Source organism: Notolabrus celidotus, chromosome 16 (assembly GCF_009762535.1).
Source record: "Notolabrus celidotus isolate fNotCel1 chromosome 16, fNotCel1.pri, whole genome shotgun sequence".
Lineage (NCBI taxonomy): Eukaryota > Metazoa > Chordata > Actinopteri > Labriformes > Labridae > Notolabrus > Notolabrus celidotus.
Window position 1 is genome coordinate 21,030,751 of NC_048287.1, and position 20,680 is coordinate 21,051,430.

The 20,680-nt window shown below is 39.0% G+C and overlaps 2 protein-coding genes across 2 annotated transcripts in view; one reads left to right on the forward strand and one right to left on the reverse strand.

The window, feature by feature from the left end:
* The window catches only part of LOC117828500 (oxysterol-binding protein-related protein 10), a 97,277-nt gene extending 84,301 nt beyond the window's left edge, over nt 1-12,976 (forward strand). Inside the window, exons 10-15 of the mRNA XM_034705679.1 lie at nt 4,097-4,246; nt 4,652-5,150; nt 9,552-9,738; nt 9,986-10,168; nt 10,258-10,411; nt 11,215-12,976. Coding sequence (XP_034561570.1) covers nt 4,097-4,246; nt 4,652-5,150; nt 9,552-9,738; nt 9,986-10,168; nt 10,258-10,411; nt 11,215-11,259 — 1,218 coding nt within the window. The 3' untranslated portion in view covers nt 11,260-12,976. The remainder of the gene's footprint in view (nt 1-4,096; nt 4,247-4,651; nt 5,151-9,551; nt 9,739-9,985; nt 10,169-10,257; nt 10,412-11,214) is intronic.
* A 1,969-nt stretch (nt 12,977-14,945) lies between these two features.
* Nucleotides 14,946-20,680, reverse strand: part of LOC117827908 (dolichyl-diphosphooligosaccharide--protein glycosyltransferase subunit STT3B-like) — a 129,330-nt gene continuing 123,595 nt past the window's right edge. Inside the window, 2 exon segments of the mRNA XM_034704757.1 lie at nt 14,946-18,260; nt 20,378-20,581. Of these exon segments, the coding sequence (XP_034560648.1) occupies nt 18,126-18,260; nt 20,378-20,581 (339 nt within the window). The 3' untranslated portion in view covers nt 14,946-18,125.

Below are 20,680 nucleotides of genomic sequence, written 5' to 3' on the forward strand. Positions count from 1 at the left end.
CCCCCTCCTCCCCGTTTTGTCAGAGTGGGTGGTGGGAGAGAGACTCTGCGAGTCACGCACAGCAGCTCACCAACTTCACTCAGCCACACTGTATGTCTCTCTAACAAGACTCAGGACTCCTCTGAAGAAGGCTGCTCGCTCAGGCAACAAATTCTGTTCTTAAGAAGAGAGGGTTTTTTTTTTTCTGTCTTTGGCGAACATCAGAGTGTGAAACTGCTCAAAAGATTTATTTTTTGAGACTTTCGATTGAGACTACACCTCTTTGATTGGATTTACACAGGTGTAAACCTCTTGGAGTGGCTATCTTGTTTGTGGAGCTAGAACATCTTCCTTTCGCTGGAATTTACTGTGTCTTGAGTTCAGTCATTTTGCTTTCTCCCTTTTTGGAGATGAGATCCAGCTTTATGCCCGTCAAGCCTGTAGCCACACAGCAATGCAGCGTGAGTGTTTACAAGCTGATGTTTGTGCCTGTGCCTATGCCTGTGTCCTCACATGGTGTACAGCTAGTCTTTGCATCTGCTTTTGGATTTGGGTTGAAAAGGGAAGTTGCAGCCTAAGGGGTTACCCAGAATGCACTCGGATACATTTTAGCAGTAAACATCACTTATCTGTAATGTGAAGCAGTTTTCCTCTGACACAGAAAGTCTTTGTTGACTTCATGAATTTTAGAACAAACTAGCCGGCAGGGCTAGCTCTGCTGGTAAACATTTACAAGGACAGCATCTTTAAAAGTTGCCAACTTGGTTTAAAAATGTGAGATAATTAAGCTCCCTTGCTTTCATGGGAGTATATCTTCATATTATTGAATTAACAGGTACAACTTTGTTATGTAGCGCTATTTGTAAAGAGATGTAACTAATTGCTTTATTGGTTGCTGAATCAATACATACTAATGTTTTATTGATCTTGCATTAGCTGCTTGTAAAATGTCTGCGTGGTTGCCAGGTTGTTGAATGTTTCTTTGACAGTCTTTAGCCTGTTTTGTGATGCACTATGAATTTGCAACCTTTTCCTATTTTCCCCTCCAAGGTTTAGGCTTGTATTGTTCCTATTTCTCCTTTATTGAACAGCTAAGTTCACTTGTAGGTCTGCATATTCAGACTGATTATACCTTATAAATCAGCTGTTATTATGATAGATTCTCATAAGAATTTTTGAAGAGTTTTTAATTCAGCTACAACTTTACCAGCTGGAGCAGACACCATCTTCCATTGAAAAATCTCTAAAAATCCACTTCCGATACACTTCCTGTTTAGTGCCAAACAGGAGACAGCTGAGGCCTTTCTAAAACCGGACAACCCTACTTCCACTCTGCCACAGAGTTAACTCCATTTGAAGTCAGCTGAGGGCATAAATACAGCAGCAAGTTTTGGGACACACACCCATGGGAACAGGAACTTTAAGTAACCATGATTTCATGTCGCTCAAACAATAAGATTTCTAGATGCAAACACATTAGACTTATTGAAATTACACAATATGTATTTGTAAATATCTTATTATTTTCAATCTGATGTTTATGAGTAGGTTTTGAAATTCACTATAAATATAATGCACTTCACAATCACTGTTGATTATGGCAAGACATTTCAATTTCGATTTAGTCTTGTGGTTGAGTTTAGTCATATTTAAGTGTTTGTGTCTTGGGTTGTTTTAATCAAGATTGAGTCAGTTGAAATCCTTTTTATCTCATTATAGTCATTGTTTATTTCAGTCAGTGTTTAGTCATGATTTTCTCAAACAGTTCTCTGATAGTTTTTGAAAGAAAGATATTCTCCTGGTTGTGAAACATTTCAGTGGGAACAAAGAATGCCGTACTGTTGTCTTGGCTGAAAATAGATTTCTAACATACACTTACTCCTTGTTATTCTAAGAAGTGAATGCCTAAAAAATGTTGTGAAAAGTACAATAAATAACATTTCACCAACACATTTTTTCTTATTTACTACAAGGAGCTACATGTTAAACATTTGATGAAGGATCTGTATAAGAGTCCTGAGGAATCACAAATCACACTTTAGAGGGAGTGGGTAGATGCTTATTGTAAGGTGGCACAGCTCCAAATCATTGAATCATCATACATCATTGTTATTTACCTGGGCGGACACCGCAGAGTGCTTTGTCTTCAGGTGTGTTTTCAAATGTTTTCATCCACAACATTGTCTGTATTGTATTTCTGTAATGCCTGTAACCACTGTGAGAGGGTAGGAGTCAGATCAGATGATTGACAGCACGTAAGAAACATCTAATGAAACAGAAAAAGATGGATTTTTTCTTTATAAAACAGATCTTAAACATGTAAAGGATAAGATCAGCAAAGAGATGAGATATATCACTTCGTCCACAGGGGGCACCAAAAAGTGACACGAAATTCCTGATAGGAGCTTTAATTTGAAAATAAGCGGTTTTGTGTCTCGATCGTCAGCAGCACAGATTTAAATCCTTTCTGTTTTGGACACTTTCACCTCCTCATACCGTCCCAGGCACTCCCTCTGCATTCATTTATCATCCGAGACACTTTATTAATCACTTCTGGACAAGTTAAACTCCATTAAACTGTCTTTGTGTGCGTAATGACAACCATTAAGTCCAGCAGTAGATTCACTGGAGGGTTCTTCTGCAGAAATGCTCTGACCTCCACATCAGTAACTTCCTGTTTCTGTCAAGAGCCTCTTTAATTAGTCAGAACCTCTGGAATCTTAACAGACCTCCCCCAACAGTACCTCCTCTCCTTTCCTCTCCACATCTATATATATCATTCTGCTCGGAGAACAAACCAGCTCCAGGGACTCCTGTGCTTGTGTGTTCAAGCATGCTCCCTCGCGTGTGTTTTTGTGAGTGTGTGGCCCTGTATTATGTGTGAAATGTTTTGGTAGAGAGAGTGTGCTCAGAGTGGATATGTGGAGCTTTTTGCATACATGCATGGAATGAAATATTCAGGTAACATTCAGGCGGGCGCTCCAGTACTGGAAATGTTTTTTCTGTAGCTCTTCCCCCTTTTTGCACAAGCAATCCATGCAAGTATAATTCCCTCATTATTCCTTCCAATTTTGCTTTTTTTTAAGCAGCAGCTTCTCGAAAATGAGATTAATTAGGTTGGAAAAAAGGAAATGTGTGCACTAAACACAGATTTAAACGTAGGACAAAGAGCAGTGTGGCAGAGGGGGTGCACAGAGAGTTGCTGTTGCCCACAGGCTTGAAAGCACTTTCTGCATTATACATCAGCCTCTTTCTTCTTGTTTTTTTTCCCGTCTTCCTTCCTGCCCCAAGTAACTGTAGGAGATATCAAAGGCATCAGCTCTTCTTTAACCTCGACTAGATCCATTTCCAGTTGAATGCTGGAACACAAACGAGGGACACAGCTATAACCAATGCTGTGTGTCGTTCACCTAGAAAGGCATTGTGTAGGTCCATTCTTAAGATGCACTCAGGCTGCTCAAAGACATGTGCTACTTCATACAGAACGCTGAAAGAGGCTTGAAAGGTGGGGTGACATGGCTGAATGGAGCATGAGTGGGCTGCTGTGGAAAGTAAATGAGGTTGTGTCCTTTGGTGTTTATAGGTGGTCTCCCTCAATGGTCTGGCTTCGGCCTCTAAATGAGTTGGGTGACCTTATGGTTGTTATTGACAGGTGAAAGAAAATGGCGTCATCTTACTTCACTTGGCCTTTGCATAAATGAATTTTATACTGAAAAAGAAACAAATGCACAACAAATGCACCATTTGCTCCTGTTTTCATGAGGCAGACTTAAAACTACAGCTATCTAATTAACACTGAGTCTTTACAAAAACAAAAAACTATACCATAATATTTTTTTTAGAAGTTTTTGTCGTCAGTTGAATCTGGCGAGTTGGAGATGAGAGTAGAGAGGTTGCATATTCATGTGAACTTTAAACAGATTGTTGGTTTTAGTATTCTCACTGGTTCTGTTGACATTTTGTCCAATCCTAGCTTTGTTGTCGTTACCAGTAAACCCACATTTATCTGTTTTTCAGTCCCAAACTCAGATTCACCATTTACAGCCCACCTTTCACAAACTGAAAAGGTTCAAAAAATATATAATTTTTAATGCTTTTTTTTCATATGTTTTCATAGCACCACCCAGGGCTTGAAGACATCAGCCCCACCGAAGAGGTGACAGATTCGGAGGATAATGAAGAGGAGGACCTGGGTGTCCTGGACGACCAACGGAGCATCATCCTCCACCTGCTCTCCCAGCTCAAGCTGGGCATGGACCTCACACGGGTACAAACTAAAACTGAGACTTTTACAAAGAAATACAAAATATAAACTTTACAGACTCTTATAAGTAAAATTTGCTCTACTTGATAACATTTTTGTGATAACTCTTGTTTTCTGAGTCTTTTGTACGGCAGTATATCCCTGCAAAATCTTATAAGAATGAGATTTACACACAAGCCTGCCAGTTTTACGTGAGAGGATGTTGAAGAGCTGCGCAAACAAATCAAACAGCCATGAACACCCATTATTTTTTATGAGTGCTCTTTATGTTTGTCCTCAAAGCTCCAGGGCTTTAGGTGACACTCAAAAGTTCTATGATGTCAGTTCATGACACCTCCGGTCACAGGATGGGGTCGTGCTTTAATTAAAATAAATAATTCTCATCCTTTTATCTCTCTGTTTTTCCAGGTGGTTCTTCCTACCTTTATTTTGGAAAAGAGATCACTTCTAGAGATGTACGCAAACTTCATGGCCCACCCTGACATGTTCCTGTCAATCACAGCCGGCGCCACCGCCGAGGACAGAATCGTCCGTTTTGTCGAGTACTACCTGACCTCTTTCCATGAGGGGCGGAAAGGTGCCGTGGCCAAGAAGCCGTACAACCCGATACTGGGAGAGAGCTTCCACTGTTCCTGGGAGGTGCCTCGGGACAAAGTCAAACCGTTCGTCAGATCCAACCAGGGGTCCTCGTGGGAGCCAAGCAGAGGCCCCAACAACGCACAGCAGGGCGACGATTCACAGGGAGGATGCTACAGAGTCCGGTTTGTGGCTGAGCAGGTTTCCCATCATCCACCAGTGTCAGGTTTTTACTGCGAGTGCCCGGAGAGGAGGATGTGCGTCAACGCTCATGTGTGGACCAAAAGCAAGTTCATGGGGATGTCTATAGGAGTGTCCATGGTGGGAGAAGGTGAGCTAAACCGCGACCCACAAAAAGGTTCACATAACTGATACATTGACGTCTGTCTGTAATAACATTGCACATACAAATAAAGTATATAAATAGATATTAAGTATCCAAATAAATGAAGTATAAGTAAATTCATTTTAAAAAGTATAACATTAAACATAAAGTAGAGAATGGTCGTGCTGGGATTAAAGATATTTGTTACTTGTGGGTATACTGGTGACTGCTCTTACACTCCAGCTCCTTTTATCTGCAGTGTCGTCATGATGATTAATGTCTATGAATTTTGCAGTGCTTATAACAAGCAACATAGGTGACTATAGAGCTGGTTTGTTGTTCTATAGCAGCCATATGCTGCCTTATAAATACATTAACTAGTGGAACTTAATTATTCATTTAACTGTTATTTCTGCAGGGTATATCAGCTTCTTGGCAACACCTTTCTGAAGGTTGCAGCTATATATACAGGCTTTTTTGATTGATTCAGGTCACTTGTGTGTTTTGATTACAGTAAAAACAGTTTACACATGAATGAAGGATACTTTAAATATAAAAGTAACACTGACATATGCCACAAACAGGGAAATATTTTACAAGAAACCTAAAAAAGCTGAACTAAAAGACACATAAAAATGTACGGTGATATTTTCATAATATTACAAACTATGGTTCTAAGACTGACCTTTGAGTCTCCGCTGCCTTAAAGCTCTTGTGAGGAGTTTTTATTTAGTCTGAAATTAATAGTTATACCTTATTTTTTATGTCTGAAGCTGCAGGCGCAGGGGAGATGTCAAAGTGATAAAGTGATGAATGCTCACAGCCGAAATAGTCTTCTGTTTATCCTTTCCACAGCAAAGATTCTTGATGAGTCATACTTTGAACTCACTTATTTGGCATGTAAGGAAAAAAAAATATTAATAAGATACTTTGCAAAAGAGAAGTGGTACCATATTGTCAACAGGGGGCGCAAAAATCAGCACAAACTAAAAGATCCTCACGAGAGCTTTAACAAACCGGTAAAAAGGAAATTTCCTTTGCAACGTTGCTCCCTTTTTTTTAAGATGGATGAGTTAAGCGTGTCATATTTTTCCTAACTAACCTTTTTGTGTTGAGAAAAAAAAGACAAAATGTCAAAGAGTCATCAGAAAAAAAGCGTCATTTTTGGCCGTTGGTCACAGCACCCTGTCCTTTTTTGAAAGAGCACGAGCCCTCTCTCATGGCAATCAATAATCCAGTCCTCCCTGTCAGCACCATCACACTGTGTATTGCAGACTGATTTTAATGAGTCACCCTGAGCAGAGAAACAGGAAGTCCTTGAGCCCGATCGACTGAATACAGATACATGACCTGATTCGTTCAGACACTGCAGCTCCGTTTTCCTCTGAATATCTGTCAGCAGGTCATGATGCAGCGCTTCATCATTGTGTCAGAGGCTTGTGCTGCCAATCAGAGGAAACAGTGACCCTCATGAACAGGAAATATTGATTGGTGCTTTTTCCCCCCTGATTGCGGTAGATTTAGTGTTTTATGAATGTCTCAGGCTTGATGGATTGACGGTGAGTCAGCAAGTCAGGAAAAGAACAGAAGAACAGCAGCATGACGGAGTTTGATTTGACTTGTGGGACAATTTGTCAATCTGATTATGTCACATGCTCACTGGTGACCGTTATAGATCATCCTTGTGATAAAAACATAGATTGTGGATGCATCAAATAGCATGTACAGAAAATTCAAATATACAATCCAAAAATATGAAACATACTTTGCATTTCTTGTGACCTGACCTGAACGACTTCAATTAAATGAACCACTTGTTTCAAGTCACTGTCAGCGACACAGCGCCTGGAAGCTGCAACAAGAAATCAACTTGTTTAGTTTTTATTATGTTTTTCAGAGTTTATTTTAGAATTTTATGCCTACATTGAGGGATAGGAGATTATATAGAGTCCAAAACTGGGAAGAGAAAGTGGTGGATCATAGAAGGACCACAGGTGGATAGTTTAAAGCAATACTGCCTCAGTGCACGAGGCCCGCCACCAATGCGCTAAGACATACAGGCGCCCACAAATCGAGTAGGTTTAGCTTAATTAGCTTAATCAATAACATATTAGTTTGATATCAATATTTTCTTGTTTCATGTCTGTTTTTTTAGTTTCATGTCTGTTTTTTTTAGTTTGCTGGTTTATGGTTTAGACTGTTTTTTTTTTAGTTTGCTGGTTATCCTTCTCATGATGACAAACAACACATTTGAGGATGTGGTGGTGTTTTTTTTTTAAAACACTGACCTCTAATTTCACTCATTTTCAAAATAAATGCACCTCCTGGGGCACCGTTGGCCTAGTGGTCTAAGCACGTGCCCCATGTACAGAGGCTGTAGCCCTCGTTGCAGAGGTCGCAGGCTCGATTCCAGCCTTGACCATTTACTGCATGTCCTTCCCCACTCCCCACATTTCCTGTCTTTTTTCAGCTGTCCTATCCAATAAAGGCCTAAATGCCCAAAAACACAACTTAAAAAAAAATAAAAAAATAATTCCAGCTCCCATGATCACGTTTTAAACTTTTTTGAATGGGTTGCAGAAAAAAACCAACTAGTTTGTCCCATAATTCTCATGAAACCCTGATTTGTCAATTTTAATCTTAGGTTCAGATTAAATACAACAGAACAAGGTTAGTGAGTTTAAATGTGCTTGTAGCCTAATTTTTTGTCTCTTTGATTAATTAAGTTAGCAGCCTGTTAGTAAAAGCAAGCTTTATTTACAGGACAGATTTGACTGATGGCTGATCTTAAGCCAACTCTTGACAATAATGTGAGGTTACCTGAAAAGCTCTAGAGCACTATTGCTCCCTGCACTCTGGTTACTTCTTTGATTTTACATTCAAAAATATGATTACGGCATGAAATATAAAACACTATTTTTGATGCAAGTACAAATATCCCCACTTTTATTTTCAGTTATGCAAACTTATGCTGGGATTTTTAAACATTTGGTGTTAAAACAAGTTATGAAGTTGAGTTTTTTCCACAGTGGGAGTATAAGAGAGAGGCAGGCCAGCACTGTCCTGGTAAAAGGTAGAATCAGGTTAAGTGACAGTGGGTCATAAGTTAGCATTTTAAACCAGCTCCTCCTCAATCAGCTGCAGAAAAACTGCTTATATAAACCGAAGTGCTGAGGACGAATTTCCTTTTTCAAAGTATCTTCAGGACTTAAGGAGCTTCATAACTTAGAGGAGCCCTTCTGCATAATTCATACTTTGACTTCTGATACTTTAAGTACATTTTAATTACAAAACTTCTGAACTTTATTCCGGTAGAATTATAGATGCAAAACTCAGGGAGTATTTTATACTTAAGGATTTCCTCTTTTCCTGTGAAGAAATGAACTGAATCCCTGGCTTTCCATGTGTCGAGGCTCACGGACTGATCCAGCATTTTTTCTTTTATCATAAAATCTTAGAATGAGAACAAAATGGAACATTACCAGAATTGAGTAATGGCTACAGAGCAGCTGACTGTACTGTAGATGTTTATTTCACTGGATGTTGGCCTGATCCTGTGCTAACACGTGATTTCATGGTGTAACAACAGAGGGCTATTCAGAGACATGTGAGGTGCATAAATCCACTTATGCACTGACTGAGTGACTCAGGCGATGAATAACATGCGCTCAGAGTCAATCAGGAGCTTTGAGTATGATAGCCTGTCATTTGGGCTTCGATGCACCCAAGAGACGCCACACAAACTGCCTGAAGGAGATATCAGCTGGTTTATATAATGCTCTTCACTATGGGACTTGTAGTGAACAGCTTTCAGTGTAACAGAGAGCAATTAATGCTGTTTTAAGTGTAGTGAGAAGAAGGTAATATTCTTAATTCCCTAAACAAACAGATCAGGAACCACCAGCAAACACGCTGTACTGTACTGAATGTAGTTTAATCACAACATTACTCCAGACTTAAAGCCTGTGCTGTAATCCTCACAGTTTGATTTCTAAATCATATTAATAGGAGTGCTATTAAATATGGAGCCTGGGCAAAAGTTTAATCCTGTGTTTTTTTCGTTAGAATATGAAGTGTCTGTGTATTTATTGGGTATTTTCACTAATGAAAATCAGCTACCGGCCCCTGAGTTTCAGGCCCAGGGATTAGGTTATTGTTTGTTACTCAAATATTCAATTATTCATGTAGAAAAGGAAGGCAGTGTGCAGGGAAATCAGCTTGCACAACCCGTCTGAACTGCTTTGAACTTAAAGCATTATTTTTGTACAACTGTAAAATGTTTACCACTCTCCTGACTAGAAACTTTGTGTTCTACCAATTTAGAGCATCAAGTTTTATTGTTTGCTCTAACAATGCGTCTTTTTTCTCACCTTTCCTCACCTCCCATCTCTTCCTCCCTTCTCTCAGGCGTCCTCTGCCTCCTGGAGCACGACGAGGAGTACGTCTTCACATTGCCCTGTGCCTACGCCCGCTCCATCCTCACTGTGCCCTGGGTGGAGCTGGGGGGCAAAGTCTCCATCAACTGTGTCAAGAGCGGCTACTCTGCCACAGTCACCTTCCACACCAAGCCATTCTATGGAGGGAAGGTACACAGGTGAGTGTTTATTTCTGTCAGGTGGAAAGTAGACGGTAAGGGTTGTTTTAGCTGTTTTAGGGTTTTGTTTCAGCTCTTATGTATACATTGTTGTCGAAACCAAGAGAGAGAAAAATGAGCCACATGTAAAAAAGATTATGCCTTATAAACAACAGTTTATAAAGAACCCAGCACTGAACAAAATGTAGGCATCAAATCAGTCTACCGTCAAATAACTAACAACAATCTATTTGTTTGGCTCACTCAGAGTGACAGCAGAGGTCAAACACAACCCGACAAACACCATCGTCTGCAAAGCTCAGGGCGAGTGGAACGGCACGCTGGAGTTTACCTACAGCAGCGGGGAAACCAAAGTGATCGACACAACCAAACTCCCGGTCACCAAGAAGAAGCTCCGACCTGTGGACAAACAGTGCAGGACAGAATCCAGGTGAGAAACTATACTTTCATTAAAGGTAGGGTAGTGCCACGTAAGAGAGACTTGCTCATAAATGTCATTTGTTTTACTTGTGTGTGTAGGAGGTTATGGCAACATGTCACCAAGTCTCTGAAGGAAGGGAACATGGATGAGGCCACGGAACACAAACACAGACTGGAGGAGCGACAGAGAGGAGAAGAGAGACAGAGAGCAGCTGATAACAAACCCTGGACTCCCAAACACTTCACTAAAGAGGTACAGTAAAGGGAGGTGAAGACTCAAACAGTAGTGTAAGGATGGACAGCAGGCTCCCATGAAGGTCTAGGAGCTTGATTCTCAAAATGTGGTTCAAAATGTAGTTGGATATTCTTACATGTCCATGTCTAAATCCAAATGATAAAAATTATTTTCCTTTTTACTCCACAGTGAAATTGTGCATTATTTACTATGGGTGGGACACAACATTGACACAGTAATACATCTTCATCTTCATTACAATATCTGTAATTTTACTTTCCTTAACCCTCCAGTTATGTTCGTTTCTCTGGATCAGTAATAATGTTCCTGGGTCAATTTGACCCAGGGCATATTCAATTATCTAAAAGTGTCAGAACCCCAAAAATACCAAATACACACTTTTTTAATCTAATTTTTAACTCCATTACTAACCATTTAAATCAAGATTTAGTCCATTGGTGTTCTTTGATTCTCACAGATCATGGTTTAGCGAGGATAACTCACTCGTTTTTCATTAAAATTAATGTTAAAACTTTTTTTAATGTACTCTGGAAAGCCCTAAATATAAATACAATAGTTTTACATGACAGATTTTTGTTTATTTTATTTTACATTTTGATTTTTTTTTTTTTTTAAATGAAGTGATGTTGATAAATTAACATGACACCCCTTCTGTTACATGCTGCCCAGATTTTATGCTTCATTTAGCTGGTTTGGAAGGAATATATTGCCTAAAATAGACTTTTAAATAGGGTCAATTTGACCCGCAACATAACAGGAGGGTTATAGTTGATTGTAATGTACCTTTTTTTCTTCCTCAGGGAGAAGGTTGGACTTATAACAGCCCACTGTGGAAGTCGACCTGACAGCAGAACAACTCCCTCTTCTCTTGGACAATAAATGAGCTCCTGCATTTCCATGTGGAGGTCAAGGGTCAGGGAGTCAAGGAAAAGGAGCAGAGTCCTCTGTTGGCCATTAAACCTGAACTTTAAAGACTACTAGAGTGACAAACAAACAGGAAACTTGCAAGGTGCCAAAGGGATCTCCACTGTTTTTACCAGGACCAAGTGGTTGGAGCTCTTGGGACAGATGTAGTTTTTTACATACAGTTAATAGTATTACTATTAAAAGTAGAGTATTTCTATTTTTCACCTTGCCAAGGCCTTTTTTGCACACGCACAGTGATGACGTTTGCCACAGATGTTCTGTTTTTTGTTTTCTCTTATAAATGTTTGTTTGGTTCCTTGCTTTTAGTTATAAATGCAGCGTTAGAATGAATCTAAAAGAAGTTTCCTGATACACATTATACTGTAGCTGTATATGAGTTGTTTATAAAAGCACTTTTCCCATAGAAATAAATTAAATGTTTTATATCTATGGCTTTTATCAATCAGGGTGGTCTCTCAGAGCTTACCAAAAATAAAAACAAAAAAATATTAATATAAATCAACAGGTATAACATTATATTATGTGTTAGTATGTATTATTATACAGTACATAACAGTGAGCTACTAGAAAGTGATTGTTTTGTCTGCACTATGAATGTATTTGGGCACATTTACACATAATAGGATGCTATTTTTCCATCTTTTACCTTTACTGCTACACAGTGTTTTGCCCTTGTTTTGAAGGTCTCTCCAAATGCATAATTTCAGCCCCTGAGTTAGATGCAGACCTTTTACATTTCCATTACTACCTCTCTTATTCAGCTACTCCAGCCATTAGCCACTTATTATTCCATAACAGACAGCAGCAGTTTGTTTGTGGCGAAACCTCCAGTCCTTTAATCTTTTTTTTTTTTTCTCTTTGTTTTTGTATTCGTGCCCCTAAGATGGAACTTGTGTAATTAGGCAGCCTGTACCTCCTGGAGTTCATACTTAGGTTGTCAGGTTGCTGTGGTGATGAATATGGATGAGCAGAGCTTGTAGAAACACACAGCCATGCTCTCAAACCTGGGGATCACTGCGAGGTTCTTCTGTGAAGATGAGTAATCTACCACAACAGTCGCTGGGGAGTGGGGTAACCAGCCTGTCGGATAGAAGAGGAAATGTATTTTGAAACTCACATTTTCATGGCCCATACCTCACATACCTTGTGGCCAGTTTTCAAACTGAAAGCTATAAATAACAGGTTCTAACATTTATCTTCCTCATACTGTTCTTCTTTTTGCCTTTTGATTTCTTTGTGGCCTGACTGCCTTTTATTTCAGTTACTTCCTCACTTCAATATTCAAGCAGTATTTAAGCCAGGTGAAATTACCAGATGCCTATTTGTAGCGAATGCATTTACATGACAGCGTAAAGAACAGACCTGCAACCATCAAGAGAACCTGTAACCTGCAGCAAACCACTGTTCATTACTGTTTTATGACACTTCGCCTTACATGAAACTTACTGGTTTTGTTTTTTATATGCAGAAAGGATCCACTGAAGTACATAGTGATCGTGATAAAAGAGACTGTCCATAAATAAAGACCTTCTACTTTTTTTTAATGAAACCTTTTAATGAATAGCCTGTATTCAAGTGTTTGATCATATGTGTGTTGTACACTCCCACTTCATTACACAATGAGAGAAGACATGACAACCTGGTTTGTTACAACATTAAAGATGGTGCTGTTAGTTTTATTTTTAAAAAGCTGGACCAAAAATTCATTACGATATCTGTAATTAATGCCTCCCAATCAAAATGATAACTTCAGATACCCATGTCACTTTTGACATTTGTGTATTAGGCCTTCAATTTAGAGTGAAGGCGAGATCGAAAACTGGCCTGTGCCATGACACTACATAGCTAGTGGCCTGCAGCGCCATGTCTCTCCTAAAACAGCAGCAGGTGTTGTTCTCTACCAAGATGTCAGGGCCCCAGCTGCGTCTCTTAATAGTCTTACATTATCATGTTTGATCATCTTTTCTTTTGTGTTTTTTTATTTCATATATATTAACATTCAACCACACATTTCATTGAAGGGAGAACTAGATGATAATAGAATAGCTACTTAAGTCAGCATCCAGGTGCATGTGCAGTCTTCCTTGTCCTTGTACTGCAAATGGACTAACACTACTCTATGAGACGACTCTGATCCTTCTAGTTAACATCACACAGCCCATAAAGCGCAGCATTGATGATTTATTCAAATGAAAATAAATATAAAATATGTGTTTGAATAGACAGGATTTCCATACAGTTTACAAATTATTTTTGAGAAGTGAAGTCAGAGGACAAAATTTGGCAGTTTTCAAAGCAAAATTATCATCATACACGATAATGTAAGACTATTTGAAGACTGATCACAAGAAAAGCAGCCAGGGCCCTGACATGTTGGTAGAGAATGGTATCTCTGTGACACAGTTTTAGGAACGACATGGCACGGCAGGCCACCATCCCCGGAGTGGTATGTCATAGACCACTTTTCAATCTCGCTGTTACTCAAAATTTCGTGGAAGTGTGTCTTAAAATCTAAAATTGCTTGCTGTTCAAGATAATTTGGACCACAGAATTTGGCCAACTTCAACTTCTTGTTCAACATCCTTGAAGAACCAAGAATGTTGGACGCCGAAGATGAACTTTAGGCTTCAAAATGTTGATCCGAAAAACCAATGAGTAAAGAGCAAAGGACACGGGAACTACAGCCACTGTCTACATACTGAGTCAAACACAATCTTTAGGTCAAAAACAAATATGTGTGGGGCGCTGGTGGCCTAGCGGTCTAAGCGCCACATACAGAGGTCTACAGTCCGTGTCGCAGGGGTCGCCGGTTCAATTCCCGGCCGGTCGACTGTTTCCTGCATGTCTTCCCCCGCTCTCTACTCCCCACATTTCCTGTCTCTCTTCAGCTGTCCTATCAAATAAAGGCAAAAGGGCCAAAAATATAACTTAAAAATAAATTATAAATAATAATAAATACGTGAGCCTTAAGACAGGCTGACGTATTATCAGGAATTGGGCCAATAGACCAAATTCTGTCCTTACAACCTGAGTTAAGCCACACCCAAGTGTAGACTTTCAATAAAAAAAATCTGTAAATTATATTCAACTGTTCCAACACCTTTAATTTAAATGATTAACAACCCTTGTGGTACTTATCTAGTTAGAGATTTCTTATTCCACCCATCAAGGACTAAGTAAAGAAGTATTCCCCCCGAAATAGTTGTTAAATTGCACTGCTTCAACACACTGTGCTACTTCATCTCTGGAGAAACTTGGTGTGAATTTCCCTAATAGGGAAATTATATGGTTATATGAGGAAGAAAAAAAATGGACTACACACCACTGGATACTCTGTAGCACCCATTGAATCACTTGCATGCTTGTGAAACCCATCACCAGCCATCTTCACATTTAGAGTTATTTTTCATACATACTGCTCCAGAAGCAAACGTCCTCATCTGAAGGCTAATGCTGCCATCAAGTGGTGGGCTTCCAGTTCACCTGGGCTTGAAAATATAAACATACTTAATGTACTGTGTGTTTCAATTATTGGATCATTCTGTTCAGAAAGGTGTAATGCTGAAGGAGGGGGAAGGAGCACATCAATAACAACGTACACAGATTTTCATTAAGGTGTATATTTAAAGATGGCTGAACAGAGCAACAAATGTAAAATGTAAACTTTCCAAAGTGAGGGAAGGAGGGATTTCATCAAACAAAAACAGTGTCCAGGACAGACAGAACTGAGCTACTAGACATGGATAAACTTAGCAGAGAAAGGAACCGTTTTGCTGCTCATAATGAACCATAAATGAAACAAACAAAATAAAGAGGGCAAGAAACTGTACATCACATTAAGGCTTAGTCTGACTCTCTCCTCGGTTGACAAATAAGAAATCAAAAGGACGTGACGCGGCTTAGGCGAGATCGAGATACAATAACAATGTGGCATTGTGTTGCAAGTCTGACACCTACAAGTGATGACACATGGTTTCAAGGAGGATAAGAGGAAAAAGAACAAAGCAATTCAGACAGAAAAACAAGTGTAAAGAAAAACAAAGGAACAGGTGATACTCATTAAGAAAAAGTCACTTTCTGTGAGATGTGACAAAGCATGTACAGCTGTTTGATGTGTTAGTCTTTTGATGTGTCACTTATTCGATACAAATAGTTGCTGAAGCGTGCACACTCAGAAACTTCTTTAGTGTTTGGACATGGCGTCTGAAAATCCAGACACATGACGTACATTCCTGTGTCCAAAGAATTATAAGTCAACGATTAACTGTGCAGTAGAGCTGTGTCCTAACTGTGAGCTCATAGTTCTGCTGTATTAATCATTTAGTCATTTTCTTAAAGGTACAGTGTGCAGAAATGGGAATATTTAGTGACATGTAGTGGTCAGGTTCTAGATTCATATGCTTCCTCCTGGTCTCAACCCTTTGCTGAATGTCCCTCTCCGCTCTCCACTCCGTATAATTTCAGGCCTGTCTTCAGCTTTCCAAACAATCAAGGCAAAAATAACTTCGAAAATTAAAAAAGTGTTTGGCCAATACTAGTTTGTCCATTCTGGGTTACTGTAGGAACATGGCAGTACAAGATGGTAGCCTCCATGGAAGGGAGGCCACCCTTTTGCAAATCTAAATGGCCCATTTTTAGTTAACAAAAAATGTATAGAAATGTTTCCAGGTAATTATGCGCTTATAACATACTATTGAATATCATAACACATTTCTGACAAGTCTGTCCTGCTAAATGCTGCTAAAACTGCATACTGTACCTTCAAGCAAGGCATTTTAATATTTTTGAGAAACGTTTCTTTAGGAAACTTATTTCTAGCAAACGTGACAGCTTTGGCGAAAAAAGATTATAGTTTGCTTTATATGTGAGAATTTATAAACTTAAGAAAAGAAAAAGCACTATCCATAACATTTTTGAATATTTTTTGCAGATTAATCAGTTTTCACTAACAGTGCATTCAAAACTCTATTTTCCCATATGTATAGATAAAGTAACTGTCACATAATCATCCTACATGGTAAGTTATTTCATTTCCCCTTTCTCTCTCTTTAACAAAAAACTACAATTTCAGAGTGTGAAAGTGAAAAACACACATCTAATATACATTGAAGGTGTAGCCCAAGTATCTACTGAGGTGCATTGTGGGAGATGCCCACAACCTAGTTACTCCTAGGTTGAAATGGTACCAATTTGCTTGGTCCACATTCTCTAGTTTGAAAATTTTGCTGCTCTTTTGATTCATATGAATTTTATATTTGTGGGATTTGTCCAACAGATTTTAAAGATAAAAAGCATTACATTAATTGATAATAACCCTTAAATGCAACCTGAATGGTGTTTAAGTTATATCTGGAGTACATTTTAATTCTAAAATTTGGGAAGGTTAAATGGATTAGTAATTTTTTCTTATTCTGTTTACTGGACAAAAAAAAAAGTACTTCAAATTTTACCAGGATGAGGATTTGTTCCTTTTTTTTTGTTTTCTTTATATCATTCCCCAATGAATTATTTTGTTGTAATTCACTTGAGGTCAGACATTAATGCAGTATGGGGTTGGGACACAGCTCTAGGGAATTGTTTTGACGATCAAAAGTTCACCAACTCACAGATATTGACAAGTTGTATTGACAAGTTTTCTTAACTTTCCTATTCTCAGTTGTCATCTTGTCTCAGTGCCTATGTGCCAGCTTCTTCACAGTTCACCAGTATATTTTCAGACATCTTAAAAAAGTCCAGTTTCCAAAGCCTCAGTCTGGCAGAAGCACTTACATGAGTTAAACAGAGAAAATAAGAAAAAGAAAAAAAAAAGACGGTCAAAATGAATGAGGCAATGATGACCAGCGATGAGGCACTAGGCTTTGCACACTGAACTAGGGAGCTCACCCTGCAGGACAGGAGGCCTAATTAATTATCACTACTTTGTACACACAGTTGACTGCTTCTGTCTTAAAACCCTAGCAGCAGAAATGTACAATCTATGCAATTTATGAAAAAGAGGGCCAAAGGTGGAGGGGGACATTGTAAAAATTCACATTCATTCTTCCAACAAAATCTCAAAAGCCCCTCGATACAAGAATTATTGCATTCACTGTTCTATTTGCTGTCATACAAAAAAATCACAAAGAAATTAAGAGAAAAACAAAAAACTGCATATTAAAAATCACCACAATAATCCAATATATTATCATCCTCTTAGACATTTCTTTACATAACATATTTACACATTAGGCCAATTTTTTGAGGAATTTGTGGAAAAGAAGGTTGGGGAGCCAGGCAGACGGAAAGGAGATGATGATAATAAAAAGGTTAATATTACAGATGAGCTGTGCCTAAACAGTGACGTTCCTCCATGCCGCATACTCTCCTCTGTACACGTGTCAGGAACAAGTCCTCAGTTTCCTCTCCTGTGCCTCCTCTCGCTCAGTGATGAGTTCACATGTGCCATGGAGCAAGGTCGATGGGTCTTTGGTGCAAATGTTCCTAGTCTTCTCTTGTTTCGCCCCCTCACAATCCTTGCACTGATAAGCAGTTTATTAACGTACCACAAAATTAATAGACGTGGAACCAAGTAGAGCAGCCCTATGCCTTGCCACACATTCAAGTAAAAAGAAAAAGAAAAATCAGGGGAAAAAATGAGCAAGACAAAGATCCTCAGGATAAAACAGACAACAGGTCTGGAGCTAGCCAGATATGACACTTCAACTTCCTCACCACACAGGGGCGCTCTCTTATGGGAAGCGCTTGAGTGCCAAGTGCCAGATAAATGGCCCCCCTGTGTTCTTCTTCATTGGTTGTTCGAGGTTTCTTCGCATTTGTTTGTTTTCCTAGAAGAGTTCATGGTCATCATTATTTTTTTGCAGTTCTTGCCTTTCCTCAGGGAAAACTTGTTCTTAATGTGTCCTCGCTTCCTCTTGGCAGTCTGGAAGAAAGGACACAAGAAAAGAACAGAGTCTTTGTGACACATATGGATTAAAATGACTTGTTAAGTATTCAAAGCAAGAATCTATTTCTGAGGTGATTGCTCAAAATGATCAATAAATTACACACCTTAAGACCAACTCTTCTTTAATATACAGTCCATCAAATCTAAAAGTGGAGCATAAACTCTATATACTTTATTTGTGATATGGGATTGTTGATTAGAATAAGTGTTTATTTAAAGTTAACCTCCCTGTTTGGTTTAGGGAATTCAATGTAGAGTAACATCACCCTAAGGGACAAGAGCCCATCACTGGGTCAGGTACCCACCTTGTAACTAGGGCTGAACGATTTTGGAAAATAATCCAATTGCGATTATTTTCCTTAATATTGCGATTGCGATTTAGTATACGACTATTTTTTCAAGCTCCTCTTCATGTATTTTTCAACAAACACAAGTAATAAATCAATCTGTATTATAATACACAATATCAGATTTATTATACACAAACTGTTCTTTCTCATAGGCTAGACTTCTGTTAAGATAAAGGCAAATGAAGCATGAATTAATATGAAAGACGGTTTATTTATCTACTTCAATTACAGTTGGAAACTTACTAAATACTTTGACTTGCAGTCTTGTAAGCGTTCACCACAACTAATTAACAAAATTCTGCCAAACAAGTGTTTTCAGTTTGAAGAATGTTTGGATGTGAACCAGCCGACTGAAGGTGTTGCACACAGCGGAGATGCTCAGCTGGGGGCTGCGGCTGAGTGACAGGTCTCTTTTTTTCTCCGCTGCCGGACTGATTATGACCCGGTTGCGCTCCGGACTGACACCTGACCACGGAAACATGCTTATTTTTCTCAATAAGAACCAGTAGACAGAAAACTGGACACTGTGAGTCTTAAATATGATTCTGTTCAGTTGTCCTGTTGCAGTAAATCCACATGTTGTCTGGGTCTTCACTGATCTGCGTCTGCAGAGATTATTTATAAGCCTGCTCCACATGTTGATATTCAGCGTGTTGATTACTTTGTACGTCCCAATATGATCGGCTCTTCTGCTGAGGTCATTTTAACCAAAACAACAAATCAAAACTTAGCGTGGGCTTAAGTTGTTTTCTTCATCCCCCGCTCACGTGTCTCGTTCTTCTGAGTTTTTTGCCGTTCGGCAAATCAGCTGAAAGGCGCATTACGGCCACCTACTGCATGCATGTCACGTAAGGCTGCGTCTGTGTACATGAAACATTCTTTCTTTTTTTTTAATCGCAGCCTTTGCAATTTGATAATTGCATTCTATACATTGCGATGTCGGTTTGAATTCGATTAATCGTTCAGCCCTACCTGTAACCCAAAAACAATTAATACAGCAAGTAAATAACTATGTTTAATAAATTAAAAGATACTTTAAAAAAATTTAATGAAAATAAAGTAAAATAAAACTAAATAAAATAAAATATTAAACATGGGCAAGCATGAAGTGAAAAATACTTGTTCTTTTCCCCAGGAAAAAAATAATAATAAAATAACTGTGTAACTGAATTAGCTTAGTAAGCTACTTCAGTTATTAAAGGCTGCTGATTAACTGACTGACTGTTAAGCTTGTGTGTTTAATTACAGCAAGTATATATATATATATATATATATATATAATTTTTTTAGGTATATTTTGGGTCTTTTTTGCCTTATTGACAGGACAGCCGAAGAGAGACAGGAAACGTGGGGAGTAGAGAGTAGGGGAAGACATGCAGGAAATGGTCGACCGGATGGGAGTCGAACAGGCGACCTCTGCGACGAGGACTGTAGCCTCTATACGTGGGGTACTTAGACCGCTAGACTGCTAGGCCACAAGCGCCCACAGCGAGTCTATATTTGATTTAAGATGATTACTAAATTACTGCTCAGTTTCTGCACTGAGTTTTGTTGGTTATTGTTTTCTATACTGCACTCATGTAACTTATAGAAGTGAACATAGAGAGAAATTGAGAAATGGAAAATAGAGAATGTTTGACATCCCTGTTCCTTCCACCAGCATGTAAATATAAAATAGTCAATGCAGGGTGGAGAGTACAGAGCTATTAAATATGACATCACAAACAGAATGTCTCCCTCTACCTTTTTGGAGGTGTACTTCTGCCTGGGCACTACACTGCGGGGCTTGTGGTCCAGTGGCTCTCTGTTCCAGCTTCTTGACCTTATAGATCCTGACCAGCCAGTGCTCTGAGGTGAACGCCTCCTCCAGGTGTTTAAACTTGATGTCCTTGTTGCCGATCTCTGCGTTGCGTGTGCGGTCGAAGCCAGGAGGCGTCCGAAGTCCAGCTTGGAGATGAAAATGGATAGTATTAAATTATTTAACAGCTAGCATTGCAATGTTGCATTCACAAAGCTTCTTAGTGTTACTGGATCACTTGGGTTTAT